Raw genomic sequence first — 16,785 nt, 5'->3', positions numbered from 1 at the left:
CAACAGTTTTTAAAGCAGTTATACAAAATTATACTCCTACCAGTAAAGTAAGGGAGTTCCAATTGGTCTTCTCTCTTGAAAACAATAATTCATGAATTTTCTATTTCAGTTATTTTGCTTTGTGTAATGGTTTCCCAACTATCTTTTTAACTTCACATGTGAAGTTATGGCTCCCCTTTCATTATTTATATTATTTATTTCTTGTTGTTTTAACCTGATTAAGCTTGCCAGAAGTTTGTAAACTTTGTTAGTCTTTTAAAAAACCTTATGTTTTACTTTGTTGGCCTCCTTGTTGTTTTATATTTCATTACTTTTTGCTCTTAGTTTTACTAGTGCCTTCATTTCTACTTTTTTATGGGTTTATTCTCTTGCTCTAGTTCTAATGTCTCAAGTTTTATGTTTATCTTATTGATATTACATTAAAAAAATTCTAATACATATTTTTATGTTCTAATAACTTTCCCTGTGAATACTACTTTAATTTGTATCTTACAAATTTTAAGAGGTAGCTATTTTTCCGTTTGAAGTGTTTTTAATTGCTATTTTCTCTTTGTTCCATGGGTGGTTTAATTTTAAAATTTATGGGGTTTTAAAGATATCTTTTTCATTTAACATGTATTTGCTATATGTTGAGAATTATGATAGGAAGGGAGTGAAAGAGACCAGTTAGTTTACAAGGATAAGACTTGGACTGGAGAGAGAATGTGGGAGATGCAAATAGAAGAGAAAATATAGCACCTGGAGAGTGACTGAGTCAAAAAATCAGGAGACCACACAAGATTTAAGAGACGCACACAATGCTTCAAATGAGGATAATTAGGGGAATGATGGAACACAGACGAAAACTGGAGAGAAAAAAGAAATTATGATTTGATCAAACGGCTAGCACAATGTTCAACTGGTAATGGCAAATAGGTAGCTGAAAATCTAAGATGGTACTGAACAAGAGGCTGCAAGCTGAAATTTGATATGTTAGTCACCTGTATGGGATGATAAGTCAGTAATAGGAAACGAGGGTAAGGGCAGAGACAAACATATTAAAAGTAGAACCCTTAGAAACATGCACATTTAAACAGTGGAAAAAAATATATAAATAAGAGAACTGGCTACTTAGGTTTTTTAAAAGCCATAAGGCTGCTAGATTTCTAGAAAGAGAAAGTACAGTAGAAAACTGCATCTGTATTATGTAGAAGGTGGTGCCATACAATGATAAGAGATCCAGAATGTAGCTTTCAATTTTGTTTCATTACTCAAAAGCATCTGTATACTCACTAATCTCTACTTCAATATAATTTCAGCCAAAATGTAAAATGTTCCTGCTAAATAGAATTCAACCACTACTGAGGGTGTTTTCAGACTCTTTTGTCTAATACTCTAGGAGAAAAGATGTGAAATTCAAGATTCCAGGTGGTATACAAAAACATGCTTCTTTTTGAATTCCGTAACTTCTAAAAGATACTGTATGCACATGGAAGCCTCAGCCAAAAAAGTCCAGAACTGGAAGTAAATACAGGGACAACCTAGGGATGACAGTGGTAGCAAATTCAACGCGTGATGCAATGATCAGTGCATCACACTGGATGGCAGGCAGTTACTTCCATGTTCCACACCCAATGCTTATGCCAGGGGTCATTAACTCCCCATTCCAGTGCACTGTAGATGCCAAACAAATACTGAACACAACAACAATAAATCTGAAAACAGATTAAACTTAGCAAAGCAGCTAAGGCTATTCCACGAGCATTTTGAATTTTACAGGTCTATTTGGTCATGTAATTTTTCTACATAATTTTAAGATATTGTTTATTTAGAGGAAACGTAACTCATTTATTTTTGCTCCTTTAGCTTAGCAAAACTTACACCAGCCACTTGAGATACAAAAACTTTGACATTTTTCTTTTAACCTCATATGGAAATGTTTATTATACAAAATAAATCAAAAAAGAATTCTGGCGCTTCAGTAGGCTCTGAATTGCCTACATGTACATTTCTATTTTCAGTGTAGGAACTATAAAGGAAGAATATTAAATTTGAGACACTTAAAACAGACGTTCACACTGAAGATGATCGTTAAATTGTTGGAAATTTCAAGTCTTTTAGCCTATTTGATATTTTTTTAATCACACCTAATTTTAAAGCATCTCATTAGTTTTGGGTAAACTTATTTACCTCTGTGGGTATTAGTTGCTAGATATACCTGCACCTGGGCTTCCCAGGTGGCTCAGTGGTAAAGAATCTGCCTGCCAGTGCAGAAGATTCAGGAGATGTGGGTTTGATTCCTGGGTCAGTCAGATCCCCTAAAGAAGAAAATGGCAACCCACTCCAGTATTCTTTGCCTGGGAAATCCCATAGACAGAGGAGCTTGGTGCGCTACAGTCCCATGGGGTCACAAAGAGTCAGACATGACCTAGACTAAACAACAACAATACCTGCATATACATCCAAAGACGGAGTACACGCTACTTTGTCACTTTGAAGTATTGATACTATGTTGATTTATTCCACTGATATTTATCAAGCTCTTGTGATAAGTTGTTGGGTGTTCATAGGTGAGAAAAGGGAAGATGGAAATAAATAAGTAAAGAAAAATGACTATTTCAAAAGAAAATCTTTAGGAGGAAACCAATTTTGATAAGATTTTCAGGGAAGGCCCACTCGACAGCGTAGAAAGAGCAAGTGGTACAGAGAAGCTGATTCAGAAGTGCCGGTCAGGTGAGGAAGCAAGACAGGTGAAGACTCCAAAGCAGACACCCCCCCAACACCCCCACCCCGCCGGAGGCTGGGAGGCTGAGGCACTTAGCACACGGAGGCGACGCTGGAACACGACAAAGGCAGCCAAGCTGGCTGGGATGTGCACGGCCTCATAAACTGGTGAGAGGTTGGAATTTTATTTGAGAGACAAGGAAAGGCACTGAGGAATTCTGTGTGCCATCCTGAGAGTGACTGACATGTCCACAAGATGCCTTCCCACTTCAGCAGGAAGACGGGATGAGAAGCAGGCAGAAGAGGAATTTCTTAGAAGGCTACTGAGGTATCCTGAAATGACTGCAGCCTGGACCATGATGATGGCTTTGGAGATGCAAAGAGGAGGATGAGATGCTCACTGGAGGTAGAATCTACAGGACTACCAGATTAGATGTGGGGAAAAAGGGAAAGTTAGGGACCTAGAAAGCGAGGGATTCCTGGGTTTCTTGCTTGATAATTGGGAGTAGGATGGATCCCTTTACCAAAAATGATGGAAGTTTGGGAAAAGTTAGGCTTCAGGTGACAGAATCGAGAGTTCAGGAAGTACACAATAAACTTCAGAAGGCTAAAAGAGATACCAATTGCAAAGTTAAACTGTCAGTGGAACACAAACATATTTGGGAAATGTTAGTAAAGAAACAGTTACTGCAGTGTGAATGGATGAGATGCTATGGAGAGAATAGATACAGAAGAAAGAGGATTGAAGAATTCCTACACTTTGGGAACAGGCAGAGGACGAGAAATCGCTAGAGGCAGAAGAAGGAAGAAAACTAAGAAAGGGGACACCATGAAGTCAGAGAGAGGTGCAGCAAGGGAAGGGCCAGCTACTCTGTAGAGTGCTGTGGAGATGGACCTGGAGAGACCAGTGGCAATCTTGGCAGCACAGCAACAATTTTCTTGAGAACACGGACCTTGAAGTGGAGCGAGGTAACAACAATAGACCCACACACATTCAGAACATCGAGGACAGAACTTCAATAACAAAACAAGACTCGAGTCCACATGCGGTCAGAATAGGAGTAGCAATGCTATAGTGTATGAATGCAGAAGAATAACACAAATTTACTTAACACCTTCGAGGTTCCAGTCACTGAGTCACGTGGGTTTCTGCATGAGCCAGCTCTCTTGCCATACTACCCTGGGTGGGGAAAGGTTCTGGGAGAACCACCAGCCAGACATGGCCCAGAGGCATCTGCCTACGATGGGCCAGGCATTGAATTTGGAATTGGGAGGCCTGGATTCTCTGGGCCTCTTGTCTACCACTTATTAACTGTGTGACCTTAGATCTCCATTTATCTGGGTCTGTTTCACTGTCTGTAAAATAGGCAGTTTAACCAGATGAGGACCACTGTCACTTCTAGCTTTGATTCTGCGGCATCGTATAGGCATCTAGGAACATGGAATTGGTAACCCTTGCGATTCATGGGGTCACAAAGAGTAGGACACGTCTGAGCGACTGAGCTGAACTGAACTGAACCCTTGCAAGAGCAATTTCAATGGAATAGTGGGGATGATGTGAACGGAAATGTGAATATATAAACCCTCAGAGAAACCCGGCTATGAAGGAGCTCAAGGAAATGAAGGCAGATGGATACATGCTTCCAGTATCATCAGGACACAACCCTTTGAGGTTCAGATGGGGCAGCACCTGACCAGGGAGCCAGGCTAGTGTCAATGAACTCCAAAAGAAGAACTAACATTTACTCAACATGTAGTAAAGGTCAGTAAGTCTGCAAGGTGCTTCATGTGTGGAAAATGCTAGATATCCAGTGTTCTTCCTGCCTCAAATTCTCTCTGCCATTTATGGAATCATTGCAGGTACAAATTCATATGATTGATAGTCAATCTTTGAGGAGCAAATGGAAATGAATAGGTTTTCCTCCACCTCCCATTTTTTATTCAAAACAAAGTCCCCACCGCAAATTTAGGTTAATACTCATAGAATTTTGGTACAAAGAGAACATTTTTCACAAATTCAGAAGTCATCACACAGAAGAAGTGGGAATTTAAATTCAAGTCTTCTGTCTTCAATTCCAAATTTCTTCATCACATGACAGCTGCTTACTATTACCCTTCTTTAATTGTCACATACCATGTCTTTCATCTATTTCTTGGATTATATGGGTTTATATAGTACTTATCCTTCTATAGATTATATCTAAATCCCTTCTGAATAGGTACTCTAGTCTAGAACAAATAATTATCTTTTTCAGTCTTTGGAAGATGCGTTCCAGTTTCTATCATTATTCTTTAGAGACTGTGAGTCAGAGTCCAGAAAAATCTAACCTGGCTCTTGCCAATATCTGGTATTCAGGTTTTATTATCTCCCAAGGTCTTCTTTTCTCTTCTGAAGCCTCAATCCTCAGCAAGAAGAAGAGAAGAAAATACCACCTACATTGCTAAGTCCTTTAATTCCAACCTAAGACATCTAAGTCAATGAACATACACGTGATATTTCTTTTTGTGATAAAATTTAATCCTACATGATATGCCTGCTTTTTGGCAAACTCTTATGTAATAGCTTCACCTTTACTTCTGCTGATAAAAATTTCCACAATATTCACAATGAGAAGTCACAGAGGCTTAATTTGACTAACAAAGAATGAGAACAAAGTAAATCTCTATGTCTTCCTCATCAATGCATTTTTTTAGGCTCATTTTTGTAAAACTTTACATATCTTTAGATGATTTTCTATGTGAAGTCCAAATAATATGGTCTACTTACATTTCTTTATGGTGGAGAGTATCAGAAAGGAAGTAGGCACATAAAATTTTTATGAAAAATAGCATAATAAAGAAAAACAGTAACAAGGGTGAAAATGTTGAATAGATTAGTGTACTGTTAAGGCACAAAGAAAAAATGTACAACTGAATCTTAATATCTAGTCAATTAACGACACTGCTACAAGTTATTATTAATCAGATTTAATAAGAAGGTATTCTTTCACATGGAGTCCTTTTTAACCCTCAGTAGCTAGGTGCTTAAAAAACAGTATTGTAAGAATTAAAATTAAAAAGCACTTTTAAACATATTATTCTATGTAAGTGAAGGATATAGTTAAGCTTTATAATTATCATTAAGATTTCAGGTATAACTGAAGACTTGACCATCCCCTAAAGATAAATTTCCCTTGGAATTCCCTAGCAGTCCAGTAGTTAAGACTTCACCTTCCATTGCAAGGGGCGCAGGTTCAATCTTGGTTGGGGAACCTAAGATCCCACATGCCTTTCGGCCAAAGAGTAAAAATTAATAAACAAATATAAATAAATAAATTGGGCCAAGATATTTTAAAAATACTATTAAAAAAGGCAAATTTCCCAAATCAACTCTAACCAAATTAACAGGTAAAGACTATTAAAATGCCCTCCTTCATTTTTAAAATATTTCACCTCAAATGGTATTATGTTGTTGTTCAGTTGATAAGTCATGTTTGACTCTTTGTGACCCCATAACCTATAGCCCACCAGGCTCCTCTGTCCATGGAATTCTCCAGGCAAGAATACTGGAGTAGGTAGCCATTCCCTTCTCCAGGGGATCTTCCTGACCCAGGTATTGAACTCTGGTCTCCTGCACTATAGGTAGATTCTTTATCGTCTAAGCCACCAGGGAAGTTCCCTAAATGGTACAATACAGAGCAATTTAGAAATATCAGAAAATCTAAACCATGAACAGATAAGAAACAGGCAAATTCCTTTCCAAAAACAATCTACTAAGAAATAAGAACTGAACTTTGCTTGACTTTAAATGCATACCACCACAATCATACACACACACACATATTAATTAATTTTAAACCCCTTTTAGGCACTATTTAAATTAAATCTGAATATAAAAACCCTTCTATATATGTAAAGCATAACAAAACAAAAGAGAGGAATAATTTTTTGAAAACATACTTTTTTTTTTAAGAATTCTTGTTCAAAAGCATTTAAAAATAAAACATTTGGGGAAATCTGAATATGGACTTATATAAGATAGTACAGATTTATTTCATCTCTTTAGCTGATTCCATGGACGGAGGAGCCTGGTCGATGTCAGTCCAGGGGGTTGCAAGAGTTGGACATGACTGAGTACCTTTCACCTTTAGCTGATTTCAATAATTTCTGGGCTAACGATACTATGGTTAAGTAAGAAAATGCCCTTATTCTCAGGAAATATGTTATCTACAGTTTACTTCCATGTAGCTCAGATTAATAAAAAAGGGTTGCAAAGATAGAGAAAAATCTGATAAAATGTTCCCATCTGGCAGATTTGTGACATGGATACACGAATACACACACACCTGTTCTTTGTGTTATTTCTTTAACTTTTCTCTAGGTTTAAACATGATGGATATAAAAAGTTGGGGAACATTTCAGTTCATATGATGACAACTAGCAATATTTGCTTCCAAAGAAATGATTTGATCCAACACGCGCATCATGAACCATTATCAAAACGACGTCCTTCTGGTTTGAAAAGATTTCACTTCTTTAGAGGACAGAAAGGTGAGGATTTACTTGCAGAGGAGAGAGGGGAAAGCGACTTCAAAGTTGGGGAGTCTGCCTGTTCACACAGAGCCCACATCTGGGGAAGAAGGGCTCTGTGTTCGTCTTCTCAGCTCTCCCCTACCAGCTGACTGATGGCTATCTGCAGGGAGCTGCAGGGGGCCTCGGAGAGGGGGTGAGTGCAGAGACAAGATAAGGAAAAGGCGGTGACCCCAGACTGAAGGGAGACGGGTCTCCCTGGGGTTTTCATTTTGGTTGGATCTCCAGATACAGACAGGTAGGAACGGGGAGAGAGCTATTAGAAACCAGGTGATAAAGCAGAAAGAAATTATAATAAAACAAGCCATCCTCGGCTCAGCTTCAAGGAAGGATGACTTACAAAACTATTTCACTGTAAATGAACTTGTTTTTCAACTATGGAGGGGAGGAACACAAAATGACTCTTCATCTAAGAAAATGTTCCAAATCCAGAGAGTGAAGACTTGGGGAGAGACCCTTTAAAACCAACGTGGAGCATGCGGACCTTAAATGGAGGGGCTCTTAAAAATTCCTGTTGTGAGACAATATCTTCCTCACTACCCAGAAGACAAAGACAAACAGTGAGGGTTGACAATGCCATATAAAAAAGCCATCCCTACCCAGTTTGTTATCCACAAATATACATATTCTTTTTAATTTACCCTAAGCCAGCATGTCGGCTCATAACATCTCACTTTTATGTCATTATCTCTCAGCCATACACACCAGTCAGATCTGGGGATTTCAACTCACGGTGAAACTACACTGAGATTCCAGATCTCAGGTGGTGTTGGCATGAGAGCCGGTCTCTTCAGTCACAGAGAAGACAGTATCCTAGAGAGTCTGGAATTAGTCCTACTTTGCACCACTCAAGCCCAAACTGCTGCTTCCCAAGAAGCAAGCCATCCTTTTTAATGGCCAGGTGGGAAAACACCACTGCCTTTCGATCTAAAGCATCTCTCTGCACAGGCCAACGAATAAAGCTGGGGGAAAGGGTAAACCTACAGTGGAGAGGGGTGTTTGGGGAGGTTAAAGGGCAAGCATCAGAAAAAGGCGAGTTACCTCATCCGATTGCGAGGGGCTGATTCTGGGCATGGGCGAGACTTGCGGCGTTTTCAACTGAGTGCTGTTGCTGTCGGGCACCAGCTCTCGGTGGACCGTTTGAATGTGATTCTGGAGTTCACTTTCGGACTCAAACTTCACGTTGCAGCTGGAGCAGCGCGTCTTGGGGGCGCCGGCCTTGCCCTTGCCCTCCACGGCCCCCAGGTTCTCGGTCTGGCCCAGGCCCGGTCGACTGGAGCCGGGAGCAAGGTTGATCCCGGGACTGGCGCTCTTACTGAGGTTCACACAGCCAGCACACAGACCGTAGGGCAGGCCGTTGATGTCCAGTTTCACCAGATCTTGCTTGGAACGGAATTCTTTGAGACAGGACGCACACTTGTACAGTTTGGGGACATGCGGGCCGCGGCCAGTGGCCTGGACCGTGGCCCCGTTGCCTGTCTTCTGCATGTGGAACGTCCCGTGGATTTTGAGCTCCAGGGTGGAGGTCACCGTCTGCATGCAAACCACGCAGCGGAACCCCGTGAGGGAGTTCCGCAGGTCGGGGTGCATCTGGCAGTGCTCCAGGAACTCCTCCTCGCTCTGCAATGGCATCTTGCAAATGCGGCAGTTTCCGGTATCCAGGCTCTTACTGTGCGTGACCTTGTGTTCGGTCAAGGTCAAGAGCGAGGGGAAGCGCTCCCCACAGATGGGGCACATATAATGTTTCACGGGTCCCAGGTGCGTCTGCATGTGCTCCCGGAGGCCGTTCTCCGAGAAGAAGGTCCGCGAGCACACGTTGCACTTGTAGTTCCCTTTGATGAGCTCCGCTTTCTTCTTGACGATGGCGCTCTCCCCCGGCCGGATGTTGTGGTCCCGGAGTTGATGGTTCTGCAGGAGCGTCTCCATGGTGTAGGCTGCCCCACAGATGTCACAGCCGTACATGGGCTCCGAGGTGTCCACGTCCTCCTCGCTGCCGTCGTGGCTGTTGTGGGACTCCTGGCTGTTGGTCAGCAGGGTCTGCAACTCCACCTCCTCCTTCTGGCCCGGCTCCGAGGCCCCGTTTGCGCCGCAGTTGGGCGTCTTGGTGTCGAACACGCAGTGCTTCTCCCGCAGGTGCTTCTCCAGCAGGATGATGGCGTGGAAGGCCTTGCTGCAGAACTGGCAGTTGTACTTCTTGCTGTGCGTGGTGATGTGGCACTGCAGCTCCACCTCGGTGCCGAAGGACTCGCCGCAGAAGATGCACTTGTGCACTTTGCCCTGGTTCTCCAGGTGGTTGTGCTTCACGTGCAGCTGCAGGTCCGTCTCGTTGCGGAAGTCCCAGTTGCAGGAGGTGCAGCGATACACTTTCTTCTCGTTACTGTGCTTCACGGCCAGGTGGAGTTGGATGGAGACCTTGGAGTCGAACACCTCCTGGCAGAGGGTGCAGCGGAAGAAGACGAAGGTGTGCATGTCCAGCAGGTGTTTCTGCAGGTCGTCCACCGACGTGAACTGCTTGTCACAGCTCTCGCAGATGTAGTACGTGGAGGTGATCATGAAGTGAATGGTCACGTGCTTCAGCAGGGACTCTTGGTTGGGGAACTCCTTGTTGCACTGAGGACAGGTCAGTTTCGGGAGCACAGTGTCCAGGTGGGTCTTCAGGTGAGTCTGAAAGCCGTCCAGGGACGTGTACTTAGCACCACACTGATTACAGATATATTCTCCAGCCTGCCTTGCAGGCGCCCCTCCTACTGCCTGCATCATCTTCAGAGATGTCTGCTCTATGGCCACAGGTGACAGGGGACTCAAGGCCCTGGATTTCTTCCCGTTGTGGATATAATTCAGGGCCAAGGGAATGTTTTTATGATTCTCTTTGATGTGCTTGTTCAGTTTAAGAACGCTGTTGAATATGGGGGAATTTGTACAATAGGAACAAGAATAGACTTCTACGACTGGCTCTTTCGGAGTCCCGAGCACTGGGGACCCAAATCGGGAGCCACTGAGGTCACAATGGACCTGTCTTATATGCTCTTCCAGCGAAGAGTCAGTGAGGAACCCCATGTAGCAGTGGGGACAGAAGAAAGCATTGCTGTCCTTTGCCGCGGGGTTCGCAAATCCATGAGAACATCGGATGTGTTCCTGAAGGGTGTTGAGGTCGTTGACAACTTCAGAGCAGAAGTTGCATTGGTAGACTATGGCGGGCAAGGCAGAAACGATCAGACCTGGGTCCTGAGCTTCATGCACTTGCTTAAGATGTTCATTGAGGTTATAGAGGGAGGGTAGTACCTCCAAGCAGTACTGACAGATGTGGGCCTGCTCTGGCTTATCTAAATGCATAGTTTTCAGGTGAATCTGCAGAACCGCCAGACTGGAAAACAACTGCTTGTTGCAGTAAATACAGCTGTAGGTGACCTTCGCCTGTTTACTCGAGGGGACAGTCATGTCCGGGGTCTGCTGAGCGGCCCGCTTCCTCCCCCGACTCTTTGGGATGGGTGGGGCGGCTTCCACCATGGTCGAGCTGTCCACCGAGAGGTTGGAGTCCGGGGTCGTGCTGGACACGGAGGTGTAGCCCACCGTGACCAGGGAAGGGCTGTTGCTGTGGTTGCATGACTCCGGTTGCTGGTGACTGTCCATGTGGCTGTACAGCTCCTCGACGCTGTGGAAGCTCTCGGAACAGATGCTGCAGGAGTTCTTCTTCTCCCCGCCGTGCATCTGCTCCATGTGGTTCATCAGGGAGGTCTCCTCCATGAATAGCTCGTGGCAGTAGACGCACTGGAGGGCCGCCCGGTCCTCGTTCGGGGAGCACTCAGGGTGGCACTCGGCAATGTGCTTTTGGAGGTCTTCCGGGAAGTCAAAGCCTTCCTCGCACTGACTGCACTTCTGAGTGTCCTTCATCTTCCAGTCCTCCAGCCTGGAACCCGACTGGGAGCCATCCTTGTTCCTCTCGTGGACCTGCATGTGCCCGTGTAAGGAGCTAGAGGACAGGAACCCACGGCGGCAAATGGCACATTTGTATGGCTTGTTGGACGTGTGAGTCTTCAAGTGGATCTTCAGGTGATCACTTCTGGAGAAGGCGGCATCGCACTCACTGCAGTGGTACTTCTTGTCCCCCGTGTGGAGTTTGATGTGGCGGTCTCGGCTCCGCTTGTGTTTGAACAGCCGGCTGCAGTAGGTGCACTTGAAAGGCAGCTTGTCGCTGTGACTCTGCTCATGGTGCTTTAGGTAGCTGAGACGGCTGAATGACTTGTCACAGAACTGGCACGGATACGGGAGTCCAGGGCCACCTTCTTCCTCTCCAAAATCGCAACCTTCTCCGTGGCTGGGGGAAGTCTGGTCCTTGCTCGAAGGTGAGGAAGCTGGCCAGGAGCAAGTGGGGTCATCCTCTACATCCACTCCATCTGCAATGAGAAGATGGGAACTTTTCACTTTCTGGGTCGAGAGTTCAAGAACAGATTTACTGTACTCTTTCAACAAGTACACAGGGTGAGGGGAAAAAAAAGGAGGAGAGACTATTTGGATGGAACACTTTCAAATCTGAGCCCAAAGCTTTTCTTCTACGTTGACTTTTCACTGGCTTGTAAAATATAAAATGATATTAAATAGTTCAATGTCTAAATTACCCCTTTATTACTTTTTATCATTCTTCCTTAGAAGCAAGGTATATATTATGCATTGACAATTTTATTAAAATGCAGATTTTAATATATTTAATGTTTCTTTTGTATTCATTCTAAAATGATTTGCATATTATGTGAGCATCTGAAGGACCAAATGAAAAGAGGAAATATTACAAGAATGATTTAAAATTAATGCAGTCAACCCAGATGTCTAATATTTAATAAAAAATTCCCTCTGCATTTTGCTTGTTTTTATAGGAAAAGGCAATTCTGCAGGCCAAACTCTTTTATGGGGTTCTTATTGATACAGACCTTATTGCATTCAGCAAAAAATATTAAAAAGTAAGCACATGAAAGAAGACAGAAAACACAATAATAATTATGTCTTGTGTAATAAAAGACAACCAGGATTTCTTCAATAACTGTAAGATTCGAGTAGCATAGGCCAGAAAATGGATTATTAGATGTTAGAAGGGTATGACTAGATATTACATGTAGCCAGGATCAGCCAGGATCAAGAAAAAAAATGAGAGTTTCACAGGGTCAGAATGTAATAGTGTATTTTGTTTGGAAAGTTCAAGAGGTGGCCCGCCATTTCTTCCTTTTGCTAAAGCTTCAGCAGCATGAACTTCCTTAGCCAAACAGGACCTGCACTTTGAGGTGAGCGGAGACAAAGCAACTTGTGAAAAACTGGAAACAGGAAAAGTGATAAATGATTATGGTAAATGCTGAAAGATTTATGAGTAACAAAGAGAAGACAAACAAGCCTGAAAGCCAGATATAACCTTAGCGAGCTATCCATAAAGTAACTCTACCTTCTATTAGGTGGGTTTTTTTTAACCATGTTTGCAGCAAGTGTACCTCTTACTTCTGTCACTTTCTTAACATCCAAGTGGAAAATGAGACCTCTTAAACAGACTGTGAAACCTCTGACTTTTCAAAACAATTCTAGTCTATCATTCATGATTAGAAGACATCGCAAAAGCTTTTCACTCTCCAAAGGAGCAAGATTTTTCATAAATGCCGACAAGTAAGGACCATGGAGTAGGGTTGGTGGAGATAGCAATTCTATTAGAATAGGTCTGGTTAAGAATATTATTGAGGTATTCTAATAAGACACAATCAGAATGCGATCAAATACATTTTAAAATCCTTCAAAGCTGAAGTTCACTAGCAAGCTATATTATTAACATAAAAGGAGAAACTGGCGAGCATTATGTAAACAAATTCCACGTCTGCTTTCTTTAAGGTAACGAGATTTTACTAGATTATCAACCTCTTGCTTATCCACAGGAAACAGATGAGGATCATTCCTTTCCTGCATCTAGAAACTGATGACAACACCATCTCACTATCAATGCCAGATGGCAACCATCTAACTCTGAGAAAACAACCAAACACCATTCCTGGATTCCTGCCCACTGCAACAAAGCTTCGCAATACAAGTTGAAAGCCACATGATTTTGCATCCTCATTTATATCCGTCTATAAGCCAACATGTTTCCAGCATAAGAAAGAGTTTGAGAATTGTTGGTGTGATTTCAATTTAAAGGTAAATACCTATAAAGAATATATGCAAGTAAGCTCGTCAGCAAACATATAGAGAAACAATTTTGAAAAATTAAAAACAAAAACAACCTCAATGATGATTTAGCTTTTCCCTTAAAGAAAATAAGCCATCTATAGCTGGTAGCCCTAAAACAAACCAGTCTTGAAATATTTTTTCCTAGTTAAAAATGTCTAATATTTTGCCAAAAATTATATTATAAAATTATAATATTTATATAATATGTATATTATTAAAATAATAATATTTTATTAAATTTGGCTCAGCATTCTAGAAGGAAAATCTATCACTTTTCACACGTTTATTATTTTGGCTTATATCCTGTTGTTTCACTTAAAAATATTTTCAAACACATTATCTGTGTACAGTTGGGGAAAACAGTGAATCAGAAATTAGTCATGTATCTAGACGGAAAGAATAGAACTTAAGCTTGATAATTTACCAAGTGAATCTATTATTAAATTGCAGATTGTGCCTCGGCATGATATATTATTATAACAACACACCAAGAATTATAGAGCAATAGACTATTATACACACAGTGCAATCCTTGACACCATGCTTAAATCAGGTTCTTGTCTGTGGCCATGCCTGATTATACCTATTACCTAACCATTCTCCTAAGCTTGTAGATTTCAAATACAGTCAAGTGAGGTGAGGGTCAGTTTTTACTCAAACCAAGATTCAAGGGAGCTAGAAACCTTCTCTTCATTCTCTCTCCTGTCCCTATTACTTGATCTTGGCGAAAAGATGTGATAATCACAGATGATGTATCTCTAACTGAGATGCATGGAAATTGCCCTACCGGATTCACAGGCTGCAGAATGGAGGACATTGGGCAGAAGTAGAAAGTTTGAGTAGGGAATGCTACTTTAGAAGAATAAACAAAGGTTCCACAAAAAGTTGATTTCTGTTTTAGAGTCAAAATTATAAAATGCTCATTTGCTAGGACTATAACTGAGCCGGTTCTCCTTGGGGTGCACAAGGAACTCACCAAGGGAACTCCCAGGGGTGTCAGTTCATGCTCTAAGGGTATCAGTATCGCCCCCGACTTCTGTGTTAGTGGTGGTGTTGCCAATATTCTCTGAGGTCTACCTTAGTCTCTGCAAGCTACCCATTCCCATCACCTTAAGTTTTTTTTGCATGCACAGCTCAAACGATGCTTACATGGCTACTACAGACCTAAATAATTTCAAGTTGTTTTTTTCATCTGGAAGAAACTATGGAGGATTCTTTCAATCCCCGTTACTGAGTCAACTTGAACTTTTTTTTCCCCTTCAGCACTCACTAAGTGCTGCTAACAGGAATGTCTTTCTGTGTTATGGCAAGTTTTCTGCATTTCAATGTGAAGTACTTAACATGTCCACGTTAAATTTTAATTTGTGGAATCAATCACTTCACACTAGCTGACTCTCGGAGAGCTACACCTCTTACAACGGGAAGAAGGAAAGGGGGAAAAAAAATAAAAAATACACAGATACAACTTTGCTGGAAACCAACTCCATGGCCTAGAAGTCTATTTAAAGATGCAAATGTGTGTGCACAGTTAGTGCAGATGTTTTTCTACAGCAACTGTACTTGCTGAGTTTCAGCATTTCCATAAAGCACATTACAACAAGTGTGTGAACACTCGGAGATGAAAGTCTCGAACACTCCTGAGATTTGCAGTGGAAAGGAGAGCCGCCTGACTTTTCTCCAAGCAGACAGGAATGCCCATGATTCAGCAGCCTGAGTAAATAAAAGAGGTCCTTATTTCCTAATTTTGCTGGCTGGCCACACTGCAGCAGCCTCTGTGCTCCTGCCAAAGGGGATACAGAACTGGAACTACACCCAGCCGCTGAAGGCCTGTCTTTGTTAGCCAGCCAGGCTTTCCCGACCATCTTTTGGCAACAAAACTGCCATATCCTGCAAGGAAGACCTCCATCTCGGGCTTGATGGTTCTCTAGTCTGCTTGAAAGGACAAAACAACAGATTTTGCTGGGTCTGCATCGGAGGAGGACAGCTGGAAACTCAGTTAGCGGCAGAGCCACACCTGTTCGGTCATATTTATGGGGGAAAGTGCTCACTAACAGAAAAGTGAAGTCATGCTAGAAGGAGGGATTGCACAGAGGAAAAGACACCAGAGCAGGAAGTACTACCTCTCTGACATGAGCCATCGCCCCTCATGGACCAACCTGGGAGGAGAAAGCAAAGATTGGCTGTGATTTTATCCTGGCTGCTGGGGGACAGACAGACGAATACACCCCAGGAGGGGCTGCCTGGTAGCCAAATGAGGGGCTGATAATGTCTGTCTACAGCCTGTCACTATGGAAGAAAAATGCTGCTGAGGGTCTGGCTTTTCTTTCACCTTCAAGTCCAACTCAAGTAGTCAATAAAAAAAAGATCAAAGAAAGAGGAAGAGAAGATGTTCAGGAAGGTCTGGGGGGATGCTAAAGCTTTTTTTAAATTTTTTGCACTATCAAGCAGGTCTTAGTTGGGCTTCCCTAGGGGCTCAAAAGGTAAAGAATCTGCCTGCAATGTAGGAAAGGGTAAGTTACATGCTTCTGGAGGGCAGGGACCAAGTCTTTTAAAATGCTGACTCCAACAGTATGGGCAATCCTGAAATTATTAAGGAGAAAAAGAAATAACAAAGTGGATTGACTCAATGTGTTAAAGAAGTTATCCGAGTCTCTGAAGTTATGGAAACTTCCAATACTTTTAGTTCTTTGTAGGGTTGGCCCCACGAGAAGCTGGCCCACTGATGTCCTTCGCTACCTGAGTTCATTCACTGTAACTGCAGGGTTCTCGCTAAACCACCCTTCGGGGTCTCAGTGTCATGTGTGTGCAAGATTTCCTTAACAGGAACAGGATTTAGATCACCGGTTACTTTTCAAGCGTGTAAAAGAAGACCAAATACTGACAGCTCTGGTACCTCTGTTTTTGGAGGTCAATGACTCAGAATGAAAACTAAAGTCAAGAGTCTGGAGTTTTATTTCTAGCTTCATAACGGACTTAGAGAGTGACCTGGCCAAGTCATTTAATCTGCCCCTACCTAGGTATTTCACCTGCAATATGAAGATAATAATTCTTGCTACTTACCCTCTAGGGTGTTACAAAGATTAGTGAATGTTTCTAGGGCACCTATCATTGCTGGAAGAAAAGGTGCATATGTAAACAAAAAGACTTGTATGTGTTGCATGTATTAACGTTTTCACATGTAAGCTTCTTATATGTGCAGTATAAACATATTTTAGCATTTTCTTTTCTTTAATGGAACCACTGGAATATCAGCTTTAAGGATTGGCCCAAAGAGTGTCTTAAGCATTCATAGCTGTATATTCAGTCATCAAGAAA

At 42.2% G+C, this 16,785-nt stretch overlaps 1 protein-coding gene across 2 annotated transcripts in view; it reads right to left on the bottom strand.

Moving 5' to 3' along the window:
• ZNF521 (zinc finger protein 521) overlaps nucleotides 1-16,785 on the bottom strand; it is a 314,365-nt gene that overhangs the window by 166,411 nt on the left and 131,169 nt on the right. For both annotated transcript variants that reach the window (XM_052660406.1, XM_052660405.1), the window contains one exon: nucleotides 8,314-11,666. In XM_052660406.1, the coding sequence (XP_052516366.1) occupies nucleotides 8,314-11,226 (2,913 nt within the window). In that variant the 5' untranslated portion in view covers nucleotides 11,227-11,666. The remainder of the gene's footprint in view (nucleotides 1-8,313; nucleotides 11,667-16,785) is intronic.

This window comes from Budorcas taxicolor, chromosome 22 (genome assembly GCF_023091745.1).
Source record: "Budorcas taxicolor isolate Tak-1 chromosome 22, Takin1.1, whole genome shotgun sequence".
NCBI classification, from domain to species: Eukaryota; Metazoa; Chordata; class Mammalia; order Artiodactyla; family Bovidae; genus Budorcas; species Budorcas taxicolor.
This window is presented reverse-complemented; position numbering and strand designations above follow the sequence as displayed.